Below are 16,460 nucleotides of genomic sequence, written 5' to 3'. Positions count from 1 at the left end.
GAGGTCGGGTGTTTGGTGGGGGGGCTGTCTGAGTAGGCTGGAGTAGGTAGTAATGGGAGTGCATTTTGTAGGTGGTTCACACCACAGCCACTGGGTGGTGGTGGCGGAGGGAGGGAGGGAGGGATTGTGTGTGTGTGTGTACCCAGTGTGTTCTCAGTGTACCCCAGTGTGTACTCCCAGTCAGTGTGTACTCAGTACTCCCAGTCAGTGTACCTGCTGTGACTGCTGTGCCCTGCATTGCTTAGGTGATTGTGTTTGTTGATGACCTGAACATGCCCGCTGTGGAGCAGTATGGAGCCCAGCCTCCGCTCGAGCTGATCCGCCAGTTCCTGGACCTTGGTGGATTCTTCGACGTTATGAACCTAAAGTGGCTGGTATGTTTCTTATTTTTCTGTTCATGTGTTATCAAGATATTTAATCAGAATATGCGAGATAATGTGGGCACACGGGTATCATGGTCACAAGAACAGGTGGAACACTGGGTATCCCGTGGCAAGTGACTCACCTCCTGACACCTTTCCCCCATCTACAAGGCACAGTTCGGGGGGTTGATGCTCACCATTTGCCAAGCAGAGTACAGCTCCGACAACTCTCAAGAAATTCACTGCCATCCGTGGGATCCAGAATGAGCTAACCAACTGGATATAAAATTGGCTCGGTGGAAGAGGTCAGAGGGTGGTAGTGGAGGGTTGCTTTTCAGACTAGAGACCTGTGACCAGCATTGTACTGCAGGTGTCGGTACTGGGTCCCCTGTTGTTTGTCATCTATATTAACTACTTGGATGAGAATGTAGGTGGCGTGGTTAGTGAGTTTGCAGATGACACCAAAATTGGTGGTATAGTGGGCAGTGAAAAAGGTTGTCTAAGGTTATGACAGGATCTAGATCAACTGGGAAAGTAGGTAAGGGAATGACAGATGGAATTTAATTCAAACAAGTGTGCAGTGACATATTTTGGGAAGTTAAACCCAAGTAGGACATACACTGTGAATTGCAGGGCCCTGGGCAGTTCTGGTGAACAGAGACAAGTATGTAGTTCCCTGAAAGACACACGTAGACAGAGTAATGAAGAAGGCATATGGATTGTTTGCCTTTTTTGGCCGAGGCCAAGTATAAGACTTGGGACGTCATGTTATAGTTGTACAAAACACTGGTTAGGCTGCACTTGGAGCACTGTGTGCAGATCTGGTCGCCACACTATAGGAAAGATGTGATTAAGCTAGAGAGGATGCAGAAAAGATGCACAAGGATGTTCCCTGGATTGGAGGACTTGACTGGAAAGGCTGGGTCTGTTTTCCTTGGACAGATGGAGGCTGAGATGTGACATGTTAGAGATATATAAAATTATGAGAGGCATAGACAGGGTAGATAGTCAATGTCTGTTTTCCCAGGGTAGAGGTGTCTAAAACTAGAGGGCAGAGATTTAAGGTGAAAGGGAGGAGGTTTAAAGGGGATATAAGGGGTAAATTTTTCATGCAGTGGTTGGTATCTGGAATGAGCTGCCAGAGGAGGTGGTGGAGGCAGGAACAGTAACAGTATTTAAGGGACATGTGGACAGGTGCTTGAAAGAGCAGGGTGTAGCGGGGTATGGAATTAATGCAGGATTAGTTAGAGATAGACATGATGGTCAGCATAAATGCAGTGGACTGATGGATGCCAGGATGTGGTGGTATTCAGCCCATGGTGGCAGTGCTAGTCAATAGGAGCAACCCATCCTATTCCCACTTCCCAGCACTGGTCTGTATCCCAGTTCTTCAGATCAAAGCTCTTCAAGTGCACACCCAAGTAGTGTTTGAGTGTGGGGAAGGTTTCTGCCTGCACCACCCTTTCAGTTGGTGAGTTCCATACCCCCACCCTCTGGATGAAAAAAATACTCATCCCCCCTCTAATCCTTCTACCAGTTACATTAAATCTGTGCCTTCAAATCTTTGCTAGGGAAGTAGGTCTTCCGATTTCTTCTCACTTAGACCCTCATAATTTTATACACCTCAATAAGTCTGCCCTCAGCCTCCTCTGTTCCTAAGGAAACAACACGTAACCTTCCAATCTGTCCTCAAAGCAAAAGTTTTCCGGTCCTGTCAATACCCTCATCATTTCCACTGCACCCCTCTCCAGTGCAGTCACATGTGTAACGTGGTGACCAGAACTGTACAAGGTCTGCAGGCTGTGGCCTGAGAACATAACCTTTTCACTCTTATATGGCTAATAAAGAGAAGCGTGCAGTATATCGTTTTAGCCACCTCCTCTGCCTGTCCTACTACCTTTGAGAATCTTTGAACAAAGGTCCCTGTGTCACTCTGCACTTCCCATTTTCCTCCAACGTGTTGAATATTCCCTTGCCTTCTACTTCCCAAATTCTATGGATTAAATTCTATTTGGACTTCTCTACCCAGTTGACCACCTATTCCTTCCTGCAGTCTAAAGCCTGCAGTCACTGCCGACAACACAGCTAATCTCTGTAACATCTGCAGACTTCCTTATCACTCCCCTTACATTTAACTTTATTGTCAGATGCACAAGTCCATGTGTGCACGGGAGCAATGAAAAACTTACTTACAGCAGCAACGCAGGCACACAGCATCAGATAAGCAGTGTTCACAAGCAAAACATACATTGAACATAAATTATACACGTCTTACAAGAAAGAACACAATTAGAACAAAAAAAAGTTCTTTGTAGTGCAATGTGATCAAAGCGGTCATAGTGTCGCTATGCTGAGGTAGTGATTAGTGTCGTGCTGGTTGGTTCAAGAACCAAATAGTTGAAGGGAAGTAGCTGTTCCTGAACCTGGTGGTGTGGGACTTCAGGCTTCTGTACCTCCTGCCCGAGGGTAGCTGTGAGAAGATGGCACGGCCCGGATGGTGGGGATCTTTGATGATGGATGCTGAGCTGTTGCCTCCAAATCTAAATCATTAATAGCTGCAGCAAAAAGCAAAGAGCTGAGCACTAAACCTTTCAGAATCCCACTGATAACAGCTTCCATTCACAAAGGTCGACTTTTATTGCAAGGTGAATGGAGCAAATGGGACTAGCTCAGGTCAGCAGCTTGGTCGGCACGGACGAGTTGGGCCGAAGGGCCTGTTTGACTATGACTCAATAACTCTAGAGGTAGGAAAGTTTTGGTGCAACATTACAGGGACTGGTGAGACCACAGCTGGAGGACTGTGTACAGCTGTGTCTCTGTATTTACAGAAGGACCAAAGTGCTGGTGTTGGAGGTGGTGTGGAGCAGGTTCACTGGGATAACTCCTGCTGGAGGGCTCAACGAATGAAGGGACGTCGAGCAGCTTGGGCCAAAACTCAATGGAGTTCAGAAGAAAGAGAGGGGACCTGATTGGAGCTTTAGTTTCTGAGGGGGGAATGAGAGGATTGTTACCCCCTTGTGGGGGTACCTAAAGCTGGGGCACGGGTTCACCCATTTCAGACAGACATGAGGAGGGATTTCCTCTCTCAGAGGGCATGACTCTGAAATTCTCTACCCTAGAGGCCAGTAATTCATTGATTTACAGACATTTGATTTACACGCTGCGGCTGTAACACCATTGACTTTTTAGGGACTTGTGTCTTCAACTTACAAAGCTGCTTTTCAACATAACTCCTCCCCACCCTCCCCACAAAGGAATACATTGTACCAAAATGCATTTCACCCCGATTTTCTGATTTACGAAATATGGATATACGAAACATTTTCCAGGAGGACATGCCTTCTGGTAACAGAGGAATGACTGTGAAGCCCTGTGGAGCCCCGGTGGTAACTGCCTTACAGTCACAAACACCGTCACTGACTGTCACCGAGCCATGTCTCGGTCCCGTGGATGGGTGGGTTTTACGGTCACCAGCAGGGTCAGGGACAAAACGGCTGTCTGTTTGGATCCAAGATGTTCAGTTGATTGCCGATGTCTCACCATGCCTCTCCTTGCTCTTCCCCCCTCTGCCCCCACTCCAAGCATGTGGAGGATGTGACCCTGGTGGCAGCCTGTGCGCCTCCGGGCGGCGCACGGAGTGAGCTCAGCCAACGCTTGCTCAAACACTTCTGCATCTTCACCCTGCCTCAGCCCTCAACCAAGTCAATGCAGCACATCTTCCAGGTAAGTCATGCTCAGTGCAATGGCCAGGCAAAGAACAGGTTAGACACAGCGTCTCATCACTCACTCCCAGGGCAGGGACAGCAAGGGTTAGATACAAATTGAAGCTCTGTCCACATTGTCCCATCATGTACACCAAGGCACAAGTCATGCTTAGAGTGAAGCTCCCTCCGCACCATCCCATAACACACTCCCAGGGTCAGACACAAAGTGAAGCTCCCTCTACACCGTCCCATCACACACTCCCAGGGTCAGACACAGAGTAAAGATCCCTCCACACCATCCCATCACACACTTCTGGGGCCAGACACAGAGTAAAGATCCCTCTACACCGTCCCATCACACACTCCTGGGGCCAGACACAGAGTGAAGCTCCCTCCACACCATCCCATCACACACTCCCAGGGTCAGACACAAAGTGAAGCTCCCTCTACACCGTCTCATCACACACTCCCAGGGTTAGACACAGAGTAAAGATCCCTCCACACCGTCCCATCACACACTCCTGGGGTCAGAGACAGAATGAAGCTCCCTCTAAACTGTCCCATCAAGACACAAGACACGGGTTATACATGGAATAAATCTCTTTCTACACAGTCCTATCATATACACCAAGGTATGGGACACACACAGAGTAAAGCTTCCTTTACCCTGTCCCATCACACATGCTCAGAGCAGGGCAGCACAGGATTAGACACAGAGTGAATCTCCCTCGACACTGACCTGTCACCCACTCCCAGTGCAGAGGCACCACGGGTTAGACACAGAGTAAAACTTCGTCTACAGTCCCATCACACACTCTCAGGGCAATAGTGGGAATCCTGATGACAGGTTTAGAATCCACTTGTTCAGTTTATAGATTGTGGTACCTTTTGGAATTCTCGTTTGCTTAGGTTAAAGTCGGCCATCATTTGGAGAGCCATAACTTCATGCCTGTTGTCCAGAACTGCAGGGATCAGTTGGTAACCACTGCAATTAGCATGTATTACAAAATGTCTCAGCACATGCTACCCACACCAATCAATCCCCATTACACATTCAACATGCGAGATCTGGCGAAGGTAAGATCTCTTACACTGCCAATCCATCACACTTAGCCTGATTCAGACTCCACTTTGGTGCTTTTATGCTTCTTCTGCATGTGTGCGTAGGCATGTATGTGTATGCATGTGTGGGCATGCATGTGTGCTGGTGTGTGTTGGATTCAGCTGTTTTAAGTAGGTTTTTAACATGTATAGTGTTTAATACACCTCAAATGGCTGCACATGGAATGGCCGCTTTTTAGCTTATTGGTTCGTCCATCAGGTGAATACATGTTTTCTCACTGGTTGGTTTTGCCACAGGTATCTAATAGGTTTTCTGACTGGACTATTGTTAGCTAAGGAGCACCTCTTATCTCGGGTATAAACGGCATCGTTATTTGTTAACCGCTCTCTTGCTCTCTTCCCCCACCCCCCTCCCCTCTCCTGCTCATTTTAGTTCCTTTGTCTCAGCTCTTCTCCTAGTAGTAAAGCCAGTGCTCTGTGACTGTTTCTTTGTTTTAAACTTTTCCAATAAAACTTTGTGAAGCACCAAGTTGTTTTCAACTCATTCTTGGACTCCTGAAGGAACCTGCAGATTCGAAAATAACCGGATCCGAGGTGTTTATGTACATGTGCGCTTGGCTGTTACAGTTCAATGTACGTGCTGTATATGTGTGAATTTAGATTTGCTGCTGACAGTCAGCTGGGTGGAGAAATGAGCTGTGAGGAGAGTGCAGAAGGATATTATGTGGGTTCGGCAAGTGAAAAGAAGATTGCATAAGGCAATTTTTTTTTATTCATTTAAAGGCTGTGGGCTTTGCAGGCTGAGCCATTGTTTAGTTACTGTCCCTTGTTGCCCTTGAGAAGGTGGCAGTGAGCTGCCTTCTTGAACCGCTGCAGTCCTTGAGGTGTGGGGACACCCACAGTGCTGTCGGGGAGGGATTTCCAGTGACGGTGAAGGACCGGTGACACATTTCCAATTCAGGATGGTGTGTGGCTTGGAGGACAACTCCCAGGGGGTGGGGGGTGGTGTCCCCGTGCTTGTGCTGCCCTTGTCCTTCCAGCTGGTAGAGGTGGTGGGTTTGGAAGGTGCTGTCTAAGGAGTCTTGGTGAGTTGCAGCAGTGCCTCCTGTAGATGGTACAAACTGCTGCTACTGTGTGTCAGTGGTAGACTGAGTGACTGGTTGTGGATGGGGTGCCTATCAAGTGGAGTGAAGTTACTCGGTGTTGATGAACTGAGGGATCTGGGTTTGTGGTTCATGAGATGCAGGTTTAACAAGCAATTAGGAAGGCTAGGTCTTGCTCTGGCAGCTCAGGGCTTTGGTGATGCCTCATTTGGATCTCTGGTAGGGTACATGTGCCTTGGACTCAGCACAGTGTCGACTCAACAGATTAATTCCTGGAAATGAAGAGGGGATCAAAAACCAGGGGGCAGAAACTTAAAGTAATTGGTGGAAGGATTAGAGGGGGGTTGAGGGAAAATGAGCACGCAGAGAGTGATGGGGATCTGTTCTCCCTGTCTGATAGGGTGGTGGAGACTGAACCCACACCCTGGTTTGGGTAGAGTGCACTGCGGATGTCAGTAGTTGGTGGTGTGAAGGGTGAGATCGGTAGAGCATCAGACATCACAAACATCAAAAGTCAGAGAAATACGGGGATTGAGCAAGAAAATGAATGAGGCAGTGGATCAGCCTGGTCTCGTTGACTGAGATGAGCACATGCCCGACGCCTTTTGTTCCTTGTGTTCATATATATACACGTGTGCCTGATATGTGTGTGTGTGTGTGTGTGTGTGTGTGTGTGTGCAACTGTGTGTGTAACTGTGTGTCTCTGTGGATGTGGGTGTGTGTGTGTATGTGTCTGTGTGTGTGGGTGTGAGTCTGTGTGTGTGTGGGTGGGTGTGTGTAACTGTATCTCTGTGGATGTGGGTGTGTGTGTGTGTGGGTGTGAGTCTGTGTATGGGTGTGTGTGTGTGTGTGGGTATGTGGATGTGGGTCTGCGTGCATGAGTGTGTATGTGGGTGTGTGTGGGTGTGTGCATGTGTGTGTGTATGTGGGTGTGTGTGATAATGTGGGTGTGTGCATGTGTGTGGATGTGGGTGTGTGTATGTGTCTGTGAGTCTGTGTGTATGTGGGTGTGTGTGTGGGGGGGTGTCTGTGTGTGTGGATGTGTGTCTGTGTGTATGTGAGTGTGTATGTGTGTGTGGGTATGTGTCTGTGTGTGTGGATGTGAGTCTGTGTGTATGTGGGTGTGTGTGTGTGGGTATGTGGATGTGTGGATGTGGGTCTCTGTGGGTGTGTGTGTATGTGGATGTGGGTGTGTCTGTGTGTATGTGTGTGTGTGTCTGTGATAATGTGGATGTGTGTGTGTGTGTGTGTGTATGTGTGTGTGTTTGTGGGTGTGTATGTGTGTGTATATGGGGGTGTCTGTGTGGGTGTATGTGTGGGTGTGTGTCCGTCCAGTATATAGATGAGTCTATCATTTACATGTGCCACTTGAGGAGAAGTTGCTGATCTTTCTGCAGGTGATCGACGGCCTACTCCGGGCTGATGAAGCCGACATTGTCTCCAAGAACAAGGCAATGGTTCTGTTTGCCCACGAGGTGACCAGAGTTTTCCACGACCGGCTCAGTAACACGAAGGACAGACAGATGTTTTATACCTTCCTCTCAGATGACCTCCACAACTACTTCAAGGTGAGCAGGAAATCAAAGGGTCACATTTCATGGGGAGAGGGAGGGCACAGGTTGGAGCAGTGAACCGAGGGACGTTGGCAGGTTGAGGCCAGGGCTGCTGAAAAGCCATCAGGTTGATAGGTTATTGAGGGAAGTTAGAAGAACATAAAGTTGTGAAATACAGGGCTGTAGGAGATGCCCGGAGGTCAGACCGTGCTAGTGGAGAGAGGAAATCTGAGCCAGTATCACAGATGGATGACCTACAAGAGAACTGGCCACACAGGAGACTGCAGACGCTGGGATCTGGAGCAAACAATCTGCTGGGGGAACTCAGCGGGTTGAGCAGCATCTGTGGGGGGGAAAGGAATTGTTGACGTTTCGGATCAAAACCCTGCATTAGGACTGGCCAGTCCAACACGGAGTCGCTGCAGAGTCTGGAAGGCTCAGAAGGAAGATAAAGGGGCTGCTCTTCGAGTTGTGCTCAGATCATCAGGTAATAAAGGCCAACAGACTGTTTGTCCTGCTGCTATAAGATAAGATCTTTATTAGTCACACGTACATCGAAACAAACAGTGAGATGCATCTTTTGCGTAGTGTTCTGGGGGCAGCCTGCAAGTGTCGTCACACTTCCGGCGCCAACATAGCATGCCCACAACTTGCTAACCTGTACGTCTTTGGAATGTGGGAGGAAACTGGAGCGCCCGGAGGAAACCCACGCAGACACAGGGGGAATGTACAAACTCCTTACAGACAGCGGCCGGAATTGAACCTGGGCCGCTGGCGCTGTAGAGTGTTACACTAACTGCTACACTACCGTGCCTGCCCCTACCGTGCTGAATCACATGTTGTCTCTGCATAAAGGCTTTCAGTGATTTCTGTACAAAGCCCAGGTCCTTATGAACGTCAGCATTTCCCAGCCTGTCACCATTTAACAGCTATCGTGTTCCCTGCACCAAAGCAAATAAGCCCGCCATTTTCCATATTATATTCCTCCTGCCGCGTCTTGTTTCTTGGCGATGAATGACCAGGCTGGATTTAAAGGTTGTGCTTCACTAGAGGAAACACTTACACTGAACCCTCTCAATTCCTTTCATCATCTGAAGCATCTCAGTCAGCTCCCTTCTAACCGTACACACGAGGGAATACAAGCCCAACTACACCAGCGGTCTTGGAAACTTGACTCTTCTGGATCTTCTAAACCTTTGCCACTGCCTGCAAAGCCATCTGTGGGGCAGTGCCCATAACTGAACACAGTTACCCCGGCTGAGGTCTGACTCTGTACACTGGAGCTGAGAACAATGAGAAATAATAGAACAGTACAGTACAGAACCAGGCCCTTCGGCCCACAATGTTGTGCCGACATAGCTAATCCCTCCTACCTACAGAATCCATATCCCTCTATTTTCCTTTCATTCATGTGCCCATCCAAGCCCCTCTTAAGAGCACCCAATGAATTTGCCTCCACCACCCTATCAGGCAATGCATTCCAGGCATCCACCACTCTCTCAGTAAAAACTTACCCTCACGTCTGTTGTGAACCTACCCCGTCTCACCTTAAATGCATGCCATCTGGTATTGGATCGCTCAATAATGGGAAAAAGATATTGCTTGTCCACCCTATCTATGCCACCCTACCTCACTGGATGTTCGGGTTTCTGAGAGGGATAGAGGAGAAGATGTGGAGAAGTTGCAGAGGCTGGACCTACGGATCTGAGCCTCATCCATGACTGGGTTGAGCAGTACTTGGTCATTCTACTTGCTTAAGCTGTCCAAGTCTCATCTACCACCTCCTCTGGCAGCTCGTTCCACACACCCAGCACCCTCTGTGTGAAAAAGTTGCCCCTCAGCTCCCCTTTAAATCTTTCCCCTCTCACCCTAAACCTGTGCCCTCTAGTTTTAAACTCCCTACCCTGGGGAAAGACTGTGACCGACCATTCACCCTATCTACGCCCTCATGATTTTATAAACCTCTATAAGGTCATCCCTCAGTCTCCTCCACTCCAGAGAAAAACATTCCTAGTCTATCCAGCCTCTCCTTATAACTCAAGCCCTCCCAGTCCCCAGCTTCATCCTCGTGAACCTTTCCTGCACCCCTCCAGTTTAATGACATTCCTTCCTATCGCTGGGCAACCAGAACCGCACACCTCTACCCCATTTGCCACCCCTGCTAATTCAATGCCACCTCTAGGTTCAAGTTATGGATTGAGGTCCATGGTATTAAAGTCCAGGAACTCTGCCACTAACTCAACCGGAAGCAGAGGTGGAGGGAAATCATGGCTGCAGACCTAGGCTCAGTACCACGTGGGTTGTGCCGTGTGAGTTTCTGGAGTGATCGAATTGTTAGCTGCCTTCTGCACCACATTGAGAATTGGTTTATGATTGTCACATGTACTGAGGTCCAGTGAAAAACTTTGTTTTGCATGCCATCCAGACAGATCATTTCATCAGATAAGTACATTGATGCAGTACAGAAAGAAAACCAATAACAGAATGCAGAATATAGTGTTACAGTTAGAGAGAAAGTGCAGTGCAGGCAGACAATAAGGTGCAAGGATCATGACGAGGTAGACAGTGAGGTCAAGAGTCCACCCTTATTGTACAAGAGGCCCGTTCAAGAGTCTTATAACAGTGGGATAGAAGCTGTCCTTGGCCTGGTGGTGTGTAAACATTAGGACGAGGCACACCTTCCCGGGAAGCTGACACTCACACTGCCCTTGTCCTGCCGACTGCTCAAGGTACCCGGATTCTGGCTGTAGCTAGGTGCTGACTGGCACGGTGTCAGTGTGTGTGGAGTGCCTTACCTGTGCCCTGTTCTCACTCCCACAGAGCAAGTTGAGCCCAGCCGAGCTGATTGACAGCTGCTTCTTGTTTGGTGACTTCCTGGACCTGCAGGTGTCCAGCGAGAGCAGAGTGTACCGACGGATCGCAGACGCGGCCAGACTGGAGTCAGTCTTGGAGCAGTACCACCTGAGCCGGAGCCAGGGGAACATGACGGTGAGGCTGGGGAACGTCCAGCACCTTCCCATGCAGCAGGGCACAGTGGCAGGCATGAGGTGACCCACGCTGAGAGCTCCTCATCCCCATCCCAGTCTCAGCCCTGTACAGTGCAGATCCTGTAACACAAAGCCCCGTACAGTGCAGATCCTGTTACACAGCCCCTGTATAGTGCAGAACCTGTTACACAGCCCCTGTACAGTGCAGATCCTGTTGCACACAGCCCCTGTACAGTGCAGATCCTGTTACACAGTCCCTGTACAGTGCAGATCCTGTAACACACAGCACCTGTGCAGTGCACATCCTGTTACATACAGCCCCTGTACAGTGCAGATCCTGTTACACACAGCCCCTGTACAGTGCAGATTCTGTTCCACACTGCACCTGTACAGTGCAGATCCTCTACTGCACATCACCAGCACTGTGTATTTCCAAATCAGTGCAGCATCTAGGTGCTGTGCAGCTTTACTGAGTGTAGTGTGCAGCAGCTGTACTAAGTAAGTCCTCTTCAGCAAAACACCTGTAGTGTATCATTCCTGTATTGCACAGCCTGTGTGTTGTGTAGTTTCAGAAGCATGCTGCACTGGCATTGCATAGTTCCTGTGCTGTGTGTTTCCTGTTCTGTGCTGCACCAATACAGCATATTTTCTGTACTGCACAGCACCAGTATTGCATACTTTGTGTACCGCACAGCACTTGTACTCTGTGCTTACAGTATCTAGCAGCATGTACTGTGTCCTTCCGTACCATGTAACGTGTTCTCAGTAGCTTCTATACAGAACACCACATGTACGGTGTTGTGTTCCTGTACCACTGCGTACTGTCTGTAATCCACAGCGCTTGTCCTGTGTTCTTCGCATACTGTACAGCACTTGTACTCTGTATTTCCTGTCCAACGCCTGTATTGTGTAGTTTCTGTATCACTCATCCCACTGCAATATAATTCCTTATCACGCAGCACCTGTACTGTGTATTCCCTGCCCCACTGTGTACTTCCTGTTCTGTGGGCCACTTGTACTGTATACTGCATAGTTGTGCCACACAGACAGTTGTGCTGGCTCCAGTAACGCTGTGTTTTCCAGCAGGTCACTCAGCCCGTGTTCTTCAAGGAGGCGGTGGAGCACATCGTCAGAGCTGTTCGGGTCTTCACCCAGCCCAGCGGGCACCTCATGATGGTACGCAGCTCCCTCCCTCTCTCACCCTCCACCCCTCACTTCCTCTCTCCTCCTCTCGCTCCCTCTCTCCTCCTCTCACTCCCTCTCTCACACTGTGTACCTCTCCTTCTCCCGCACTCTCCCTCTCACTCTCCCCATCTCACTTTCTCTCTCTCCCTCCCTCAGAGAAGATAAGAGAAGATTCATTAGAATGATTCCAGGAATAAGAGGGTTAACATATCAGGAACATTTGACGGCTCTTGGGCTGTATTCCTCGGAGTTCGGAAGAATGAGGGAGGACCTCATAGAAACATTTCAAATGTTAAAAGGCCTGGACAGAGTAGATGTGGCAAAGTTGTTTCCCATGGTAGGGGAGTCTAGTACAAGAGGGCACGACTTCAGGATTGAAGGGCGCCCATTCAGAACAGAGATGCGGAGAAATTTCTTTAGCCAGAGAGTGGTGAATCTGTGGAGTTTGTTGCCATGGGCGGCTGTGGAGGCAAAGTCATTGGGTGTATTTAAGGCAGAGATTGATAGGTATCTGAGTAGCCAGGGCATCAAAGGTTATGGTGAGGAGACGGGGGAGTGGGGCTAACTGGGAGAATGGATCAGCTCCTGATAGAATGGTGGAGCAGACTCGATGGGCTGAATGGCCGACTTCTGCTCCTATGTCTTATGGTCTCTCACACCCTCTCTCATACAGTCTCTCTCCTCCTCTAACACTGTATCTCTCTCACACACTCTCTCTCCCTCTCTCTCTCATATATCTCTTTCTCTTCCTCTCTCACACTCTCTCCTTCTCACACTGTCTACTCCCTCACATTGTCTCCTCCTTTCACACTTACACATTGTTTCTCTCTCTCTCTCTCCCTCTCCCACACATACAAACACATACACACACACACACACACACAGAGTCTGTCTTTCTCTCCCTCTCTCTCGCACTGTGTCTCTCCAAACACGAAGGCCCGCTCAATGAGTTCAGCCAACAAGTTTCTCTTCCGCCACCCAACCACCTTCTAGCAAGCTTCTGGCTGTCTGATGACAGCTGTGTCGATTATACTTCAGGCAATGAGGCAACTTGACTCTTCTCTCTCACTGGGGAAATGTTCTGACACATGTCATGGGCTGGAATGGTTAGTGCCCTTCCTCCCTCTGTAGACGCTGCTTGACCCACTGAGTGTTTGCATCGTTGTCTCCGTTGCTTCCTGTGTCCAGTGTTGCTGTGTCCTGGACTCATGTTTAGATATTCTGAGTGCCGGCCTTGGGCTGTTTGTGGTTTCTCATGGAACAGGTTGGCTTGGACAGCACTGGCAAAGTAACCAACTCCTCACTGGCCTGTCACATAGCAGACTGTGAGCTCGTCACACTCTCCATTGGACACAATTACAACCACAGTGATTTCAGAGAGGACCTGAAAAGAGTCTTCAAGCAGACCGGTGCCCACAGAGTTAAGACCGTCCTCTTGCTGACAGATTCTGACCTCCTCAAGGTAAGAAGAGCAGGAAGGGGTTTGTGTTCCAGCAGAGCCCTGCAGTCTGAGGATTAAACACAAAATGGGCAGTGAAGAAGGTTGTCTGAGGCTACAACTGGATATTGATCAACTGGGGCAGTGAGCCGAGGAATCAAATTTAATTCAGAATAATGCGAGGTGTTGCATTTCGGTAAGACAAACCAGGGCAGGACTTACACAGTAAATGGCAGGTCCCTGAGGGGTGTTGTAGAACAGAGAGACCTAGAGGTGCAGGTACACAGTTCCTTGAAAGTGGCGACGCAGGGAGGCAGGGTGGTGAAAAGGCATTTGGCACACTGGTCTTCATCAGTCAGATTATTGAGTACAGGAGTTGGGACGTCATGGTACAGCTGTGCAAGATGTTAGTAAGGCCACTCTCAGAGTTCTGCGCACAGTTCTGGTCACCCTGCTACAGGAAGGATGTCATTAAACTGGAGAGGGTGCAGAAAAGATTTACAAGGGTGTTACAGGGACTGGAGGGCTTGGGGTGTATGGAGAGACTGGACAAGCTGGGACTGTTTTCCCTGGAGCGAAGGAGGCCGAGGGGTGACCTGATAGAGGTTCATAAAATCATGAGGGGCGTAGGTAAGGTGAGTGGTCACAGTCTTTTCCCCAGGGCAGGGGAGTCTAAAACTAGAGGGCACAGGTTTAAGATGAGAGGGGAGAGATTTAAAGGAGACCTGAGGGGCAACTTCTTCACACAGAGGGTGCTGGGTATGTGGAACGAGCTGCCAAAGTGATCGAGGTGAGAACAATTACACATTTAAAAGACATTTAGACAGGTACATGGATTGGAAAGGTTTAGAGGGATATGGGCCAAATGCAGGAAAATGGGACTAGCTCAGATGGGCAACTTGGTCAGCATGGACGAGTTGGGCCGAAGGGCCTGTTTCTGTGCCGTATGACTCTATGAACAGAGGGGTTTGGACAGGGTGGATGTGACTCCAAGCCGGGAATGCTATCCCAACCAAAGGTCTCTGACTTGGAGCAGGGAATTCATACAGGGAGTGGCATCCCAGCTCATGGTCATGTTTCTGACCTGCGGACGCTCCCACTGAAAGCAGTGATCACATTGATCTTTGACCCAGGGTTTCCACACGGTGTCTAATCCACCCTGTCTGGGGTTGGGGGCAGATCATGGATCCAACAGCTTACCCACGTCCTGTTGTACGGGCAGTGCAGGGAGTTGTGGCGGTTTCCATGGCGGCCTCAGTTACACAGTGGCTCCAGGGCACGAAGGGGCTGCGGTGGAACCTGGAGCCCTGGTGACCAGATGTGTCCTCTGTGTGCAGGATTCCTTCCTGGAGGATCTGAACTGCATGGTGAGCTCAGGCCAGGTGCCGGGTCTCTTCGACAGTGAGGAGCTGGACAGCATCATCATGGAGCTGAAGGAACACGAGAGGGAAGGCAATGTCCCCGACAACAAGGAGGCTCTATACCGCTTCTTCCTGCAGGTGGGCACACAGCCCAGGGTGTCACTTCCTCTCTCAGCACCTACCGCACAGGCTGCACTCCACACTGGCTCTGGGTATTCCAGTGATATCACTGGCTCTGGGTGTTCCAATGATATCGCTGGCTCTGGGTGTTCCAGTGATATTGCTGGCTCTGGGCATTCCAGTGATATCACTGGCTCTGGATGTTCCAGTGATATTGCTGGCTCTGGGTATTCCAATGACATGACACTGGCCCTGGGTATTACAGTGATATCACTGGCTTGGTACTGGTGTTGGTTTATTATTGTCACTTGTACCGAGGTACAGTGAAAAGCTTGTCTTACAAACCGATCATACAGGTCAATTCATTACACAGTGCAGTTACACTGAGGTAGTACAGAGTGCATTGATGTAGTACAGGTAAAAACAATAACAGTACAGAGTAAAGTCTCACAGCTACAGAGAAAGTGCAGTGCAATAAGGTGCGAGGTCGCAACAAGGTAGATCGTGAGGTCAGAGTCCATCTCATTGTATAAGGGAAGCATTCAATAGTCTTATCACAGTGGGGTAGAAGCTGTCCTTGAGCCTGGTGGGACGTGCCCTCAGGCTCCTGTATCTTCTGCCTGATGGGAGAGCGGAGAAGGGAGAATGTCCCGGGTGGGTGGGGTCTTTGATTATGCCGGCTGCTTCACCGAGGCAGCGAGGGGTATAGACAGAGTCCATGGAGGGGAGGCTGGTTTCTCTGACGCACTGGGCTATGTCCACAACTCCCTGCAGTTTCTTGCGATCCTGGGCAGAGCAGTTGCCATACCAAGCCGTGATACATCCAGATAGGATGCTTTCTATGGTGCATCTGTAAAAGTTGGTAAGAATCAAAGGGGACACACCAAATTTCTTTAGCCTCCTGAGAAAGTAGAGGCGCTGGTGAGCTTTCTTGGCCATGGCATCTACGTGATTTGACCAGGACAGGTGATGTTCACTCCCAGGAACTTGAAGCTGTCAACCCTCTCGACCTCAGCACCATTGATGTAGACAGGTGCATGTACACCGCCCCCTTTCCTGAAGCCAATGACCAGCTCTTTTGTTTTGTTGACATTGAGGGCAAGGTTGTTGTCATGACACTATGTCACTAAGCTCTCTATCTCCTTCCTGTACTCCAACTCATCACTGTTTGAGATACAGCCTACAATGGTGGTATCATCTGCAAACTTGCAGATGAATATTCCAGCTCTGGGTATTCCAGTGATGTGACACTGGCTCTGGGTATTCCAGTGATATTGCTGGCTCTGGGTATTAGAACATGGAACAGTACAGCACAGTACAGGCCCTTCGGCCCACCATGTTGTGCTGACCCATATAAATCTCATCCACATTCTATCTATCCCCCTATCTACTTCACCTCCCATAACCCTCTATTTCTCTTTCATCCATGTGCCTATCTAAGAGTCTCTTAAATGACCAGATTGTATCGGCCCCTACCACCCACCCACCCCCAGCAATGCATTCCAGGCACCCACCACTCTCTGTGTAAAAACCTACCTCTGACATCCCCCCTGAACTTTCCTCCACACACCTTAAACAGGTGACG

At 49.4% G+C, this 16,460-nt stretch overlaps 1 protein-coding gene across 1 annotated transcript in view; it reads left to right on the top strand.

Annotated features, from left to right (window-relative positions):
- The window catches only part of LOC127575532 (dynein axonemal heavy chain 6-like), a 277,640-nt gene that overhangs the window by 192,131 nt on the left and 69,049 nt on the right, over nucleotides 1–16,460 (top strand). Inside the window, exons 42-49 of the mRNA XM_052025464.1 lie at nucleotides 246–374; nucleotides 3,945–4,085; nucleotides 4,976–5,143; nucleotides 7,629–7,799; nucleotides 10,605–10,772; nucleotides 11,858–11,947; nucleotides 13,221–13,418; nucleotides 14,732–14,893. Coding sequence (XP_051881424.1) covers nucleotides 246–374; nucleotides 3,945–4,085; nucleotides 4,976–5,143; nucleotides 7,629–7,799; nucleotides 10,605–10,772; nucleotides 11,858–11,947; nucleotides 13,221–13,418; nucleotides 14,732–14,893 — 1,227 coding nt within the window. The remainder of the gene's footprint in view (nucleotides 1–245; nucleotides 375–3,944; nucleotides 4,086–4,975; nucleotides 5,144–7,628; nucleotides 7,800–10,604; nucleotides 10,773–11,857; nucleotides 11,948–13,220; nucleotides 13,419–14,731; nucleotides 14,894–16,460) is intronic.

This window comes from Pristis pectinata, chromosome 10 (assembly GCF_009764475.1).
Source record: "Pristis pectinata isolate sPriPec2 chromosome 10, sPriPec2.1.pri, whole genome shotgun sequence".
Classification (NCBI taxonomy): domain Eukaryota; kingdom Metazoa; phylum Chordata; class Chondrichthyes; order Rhinopristiformes; family Pristidae; genus Pristis; species Pristis pectinata.
Note: the sequence above shows the minus strand (reverse complement) of the source record. Positions and strands in the feature narration are given on the sequence as shown.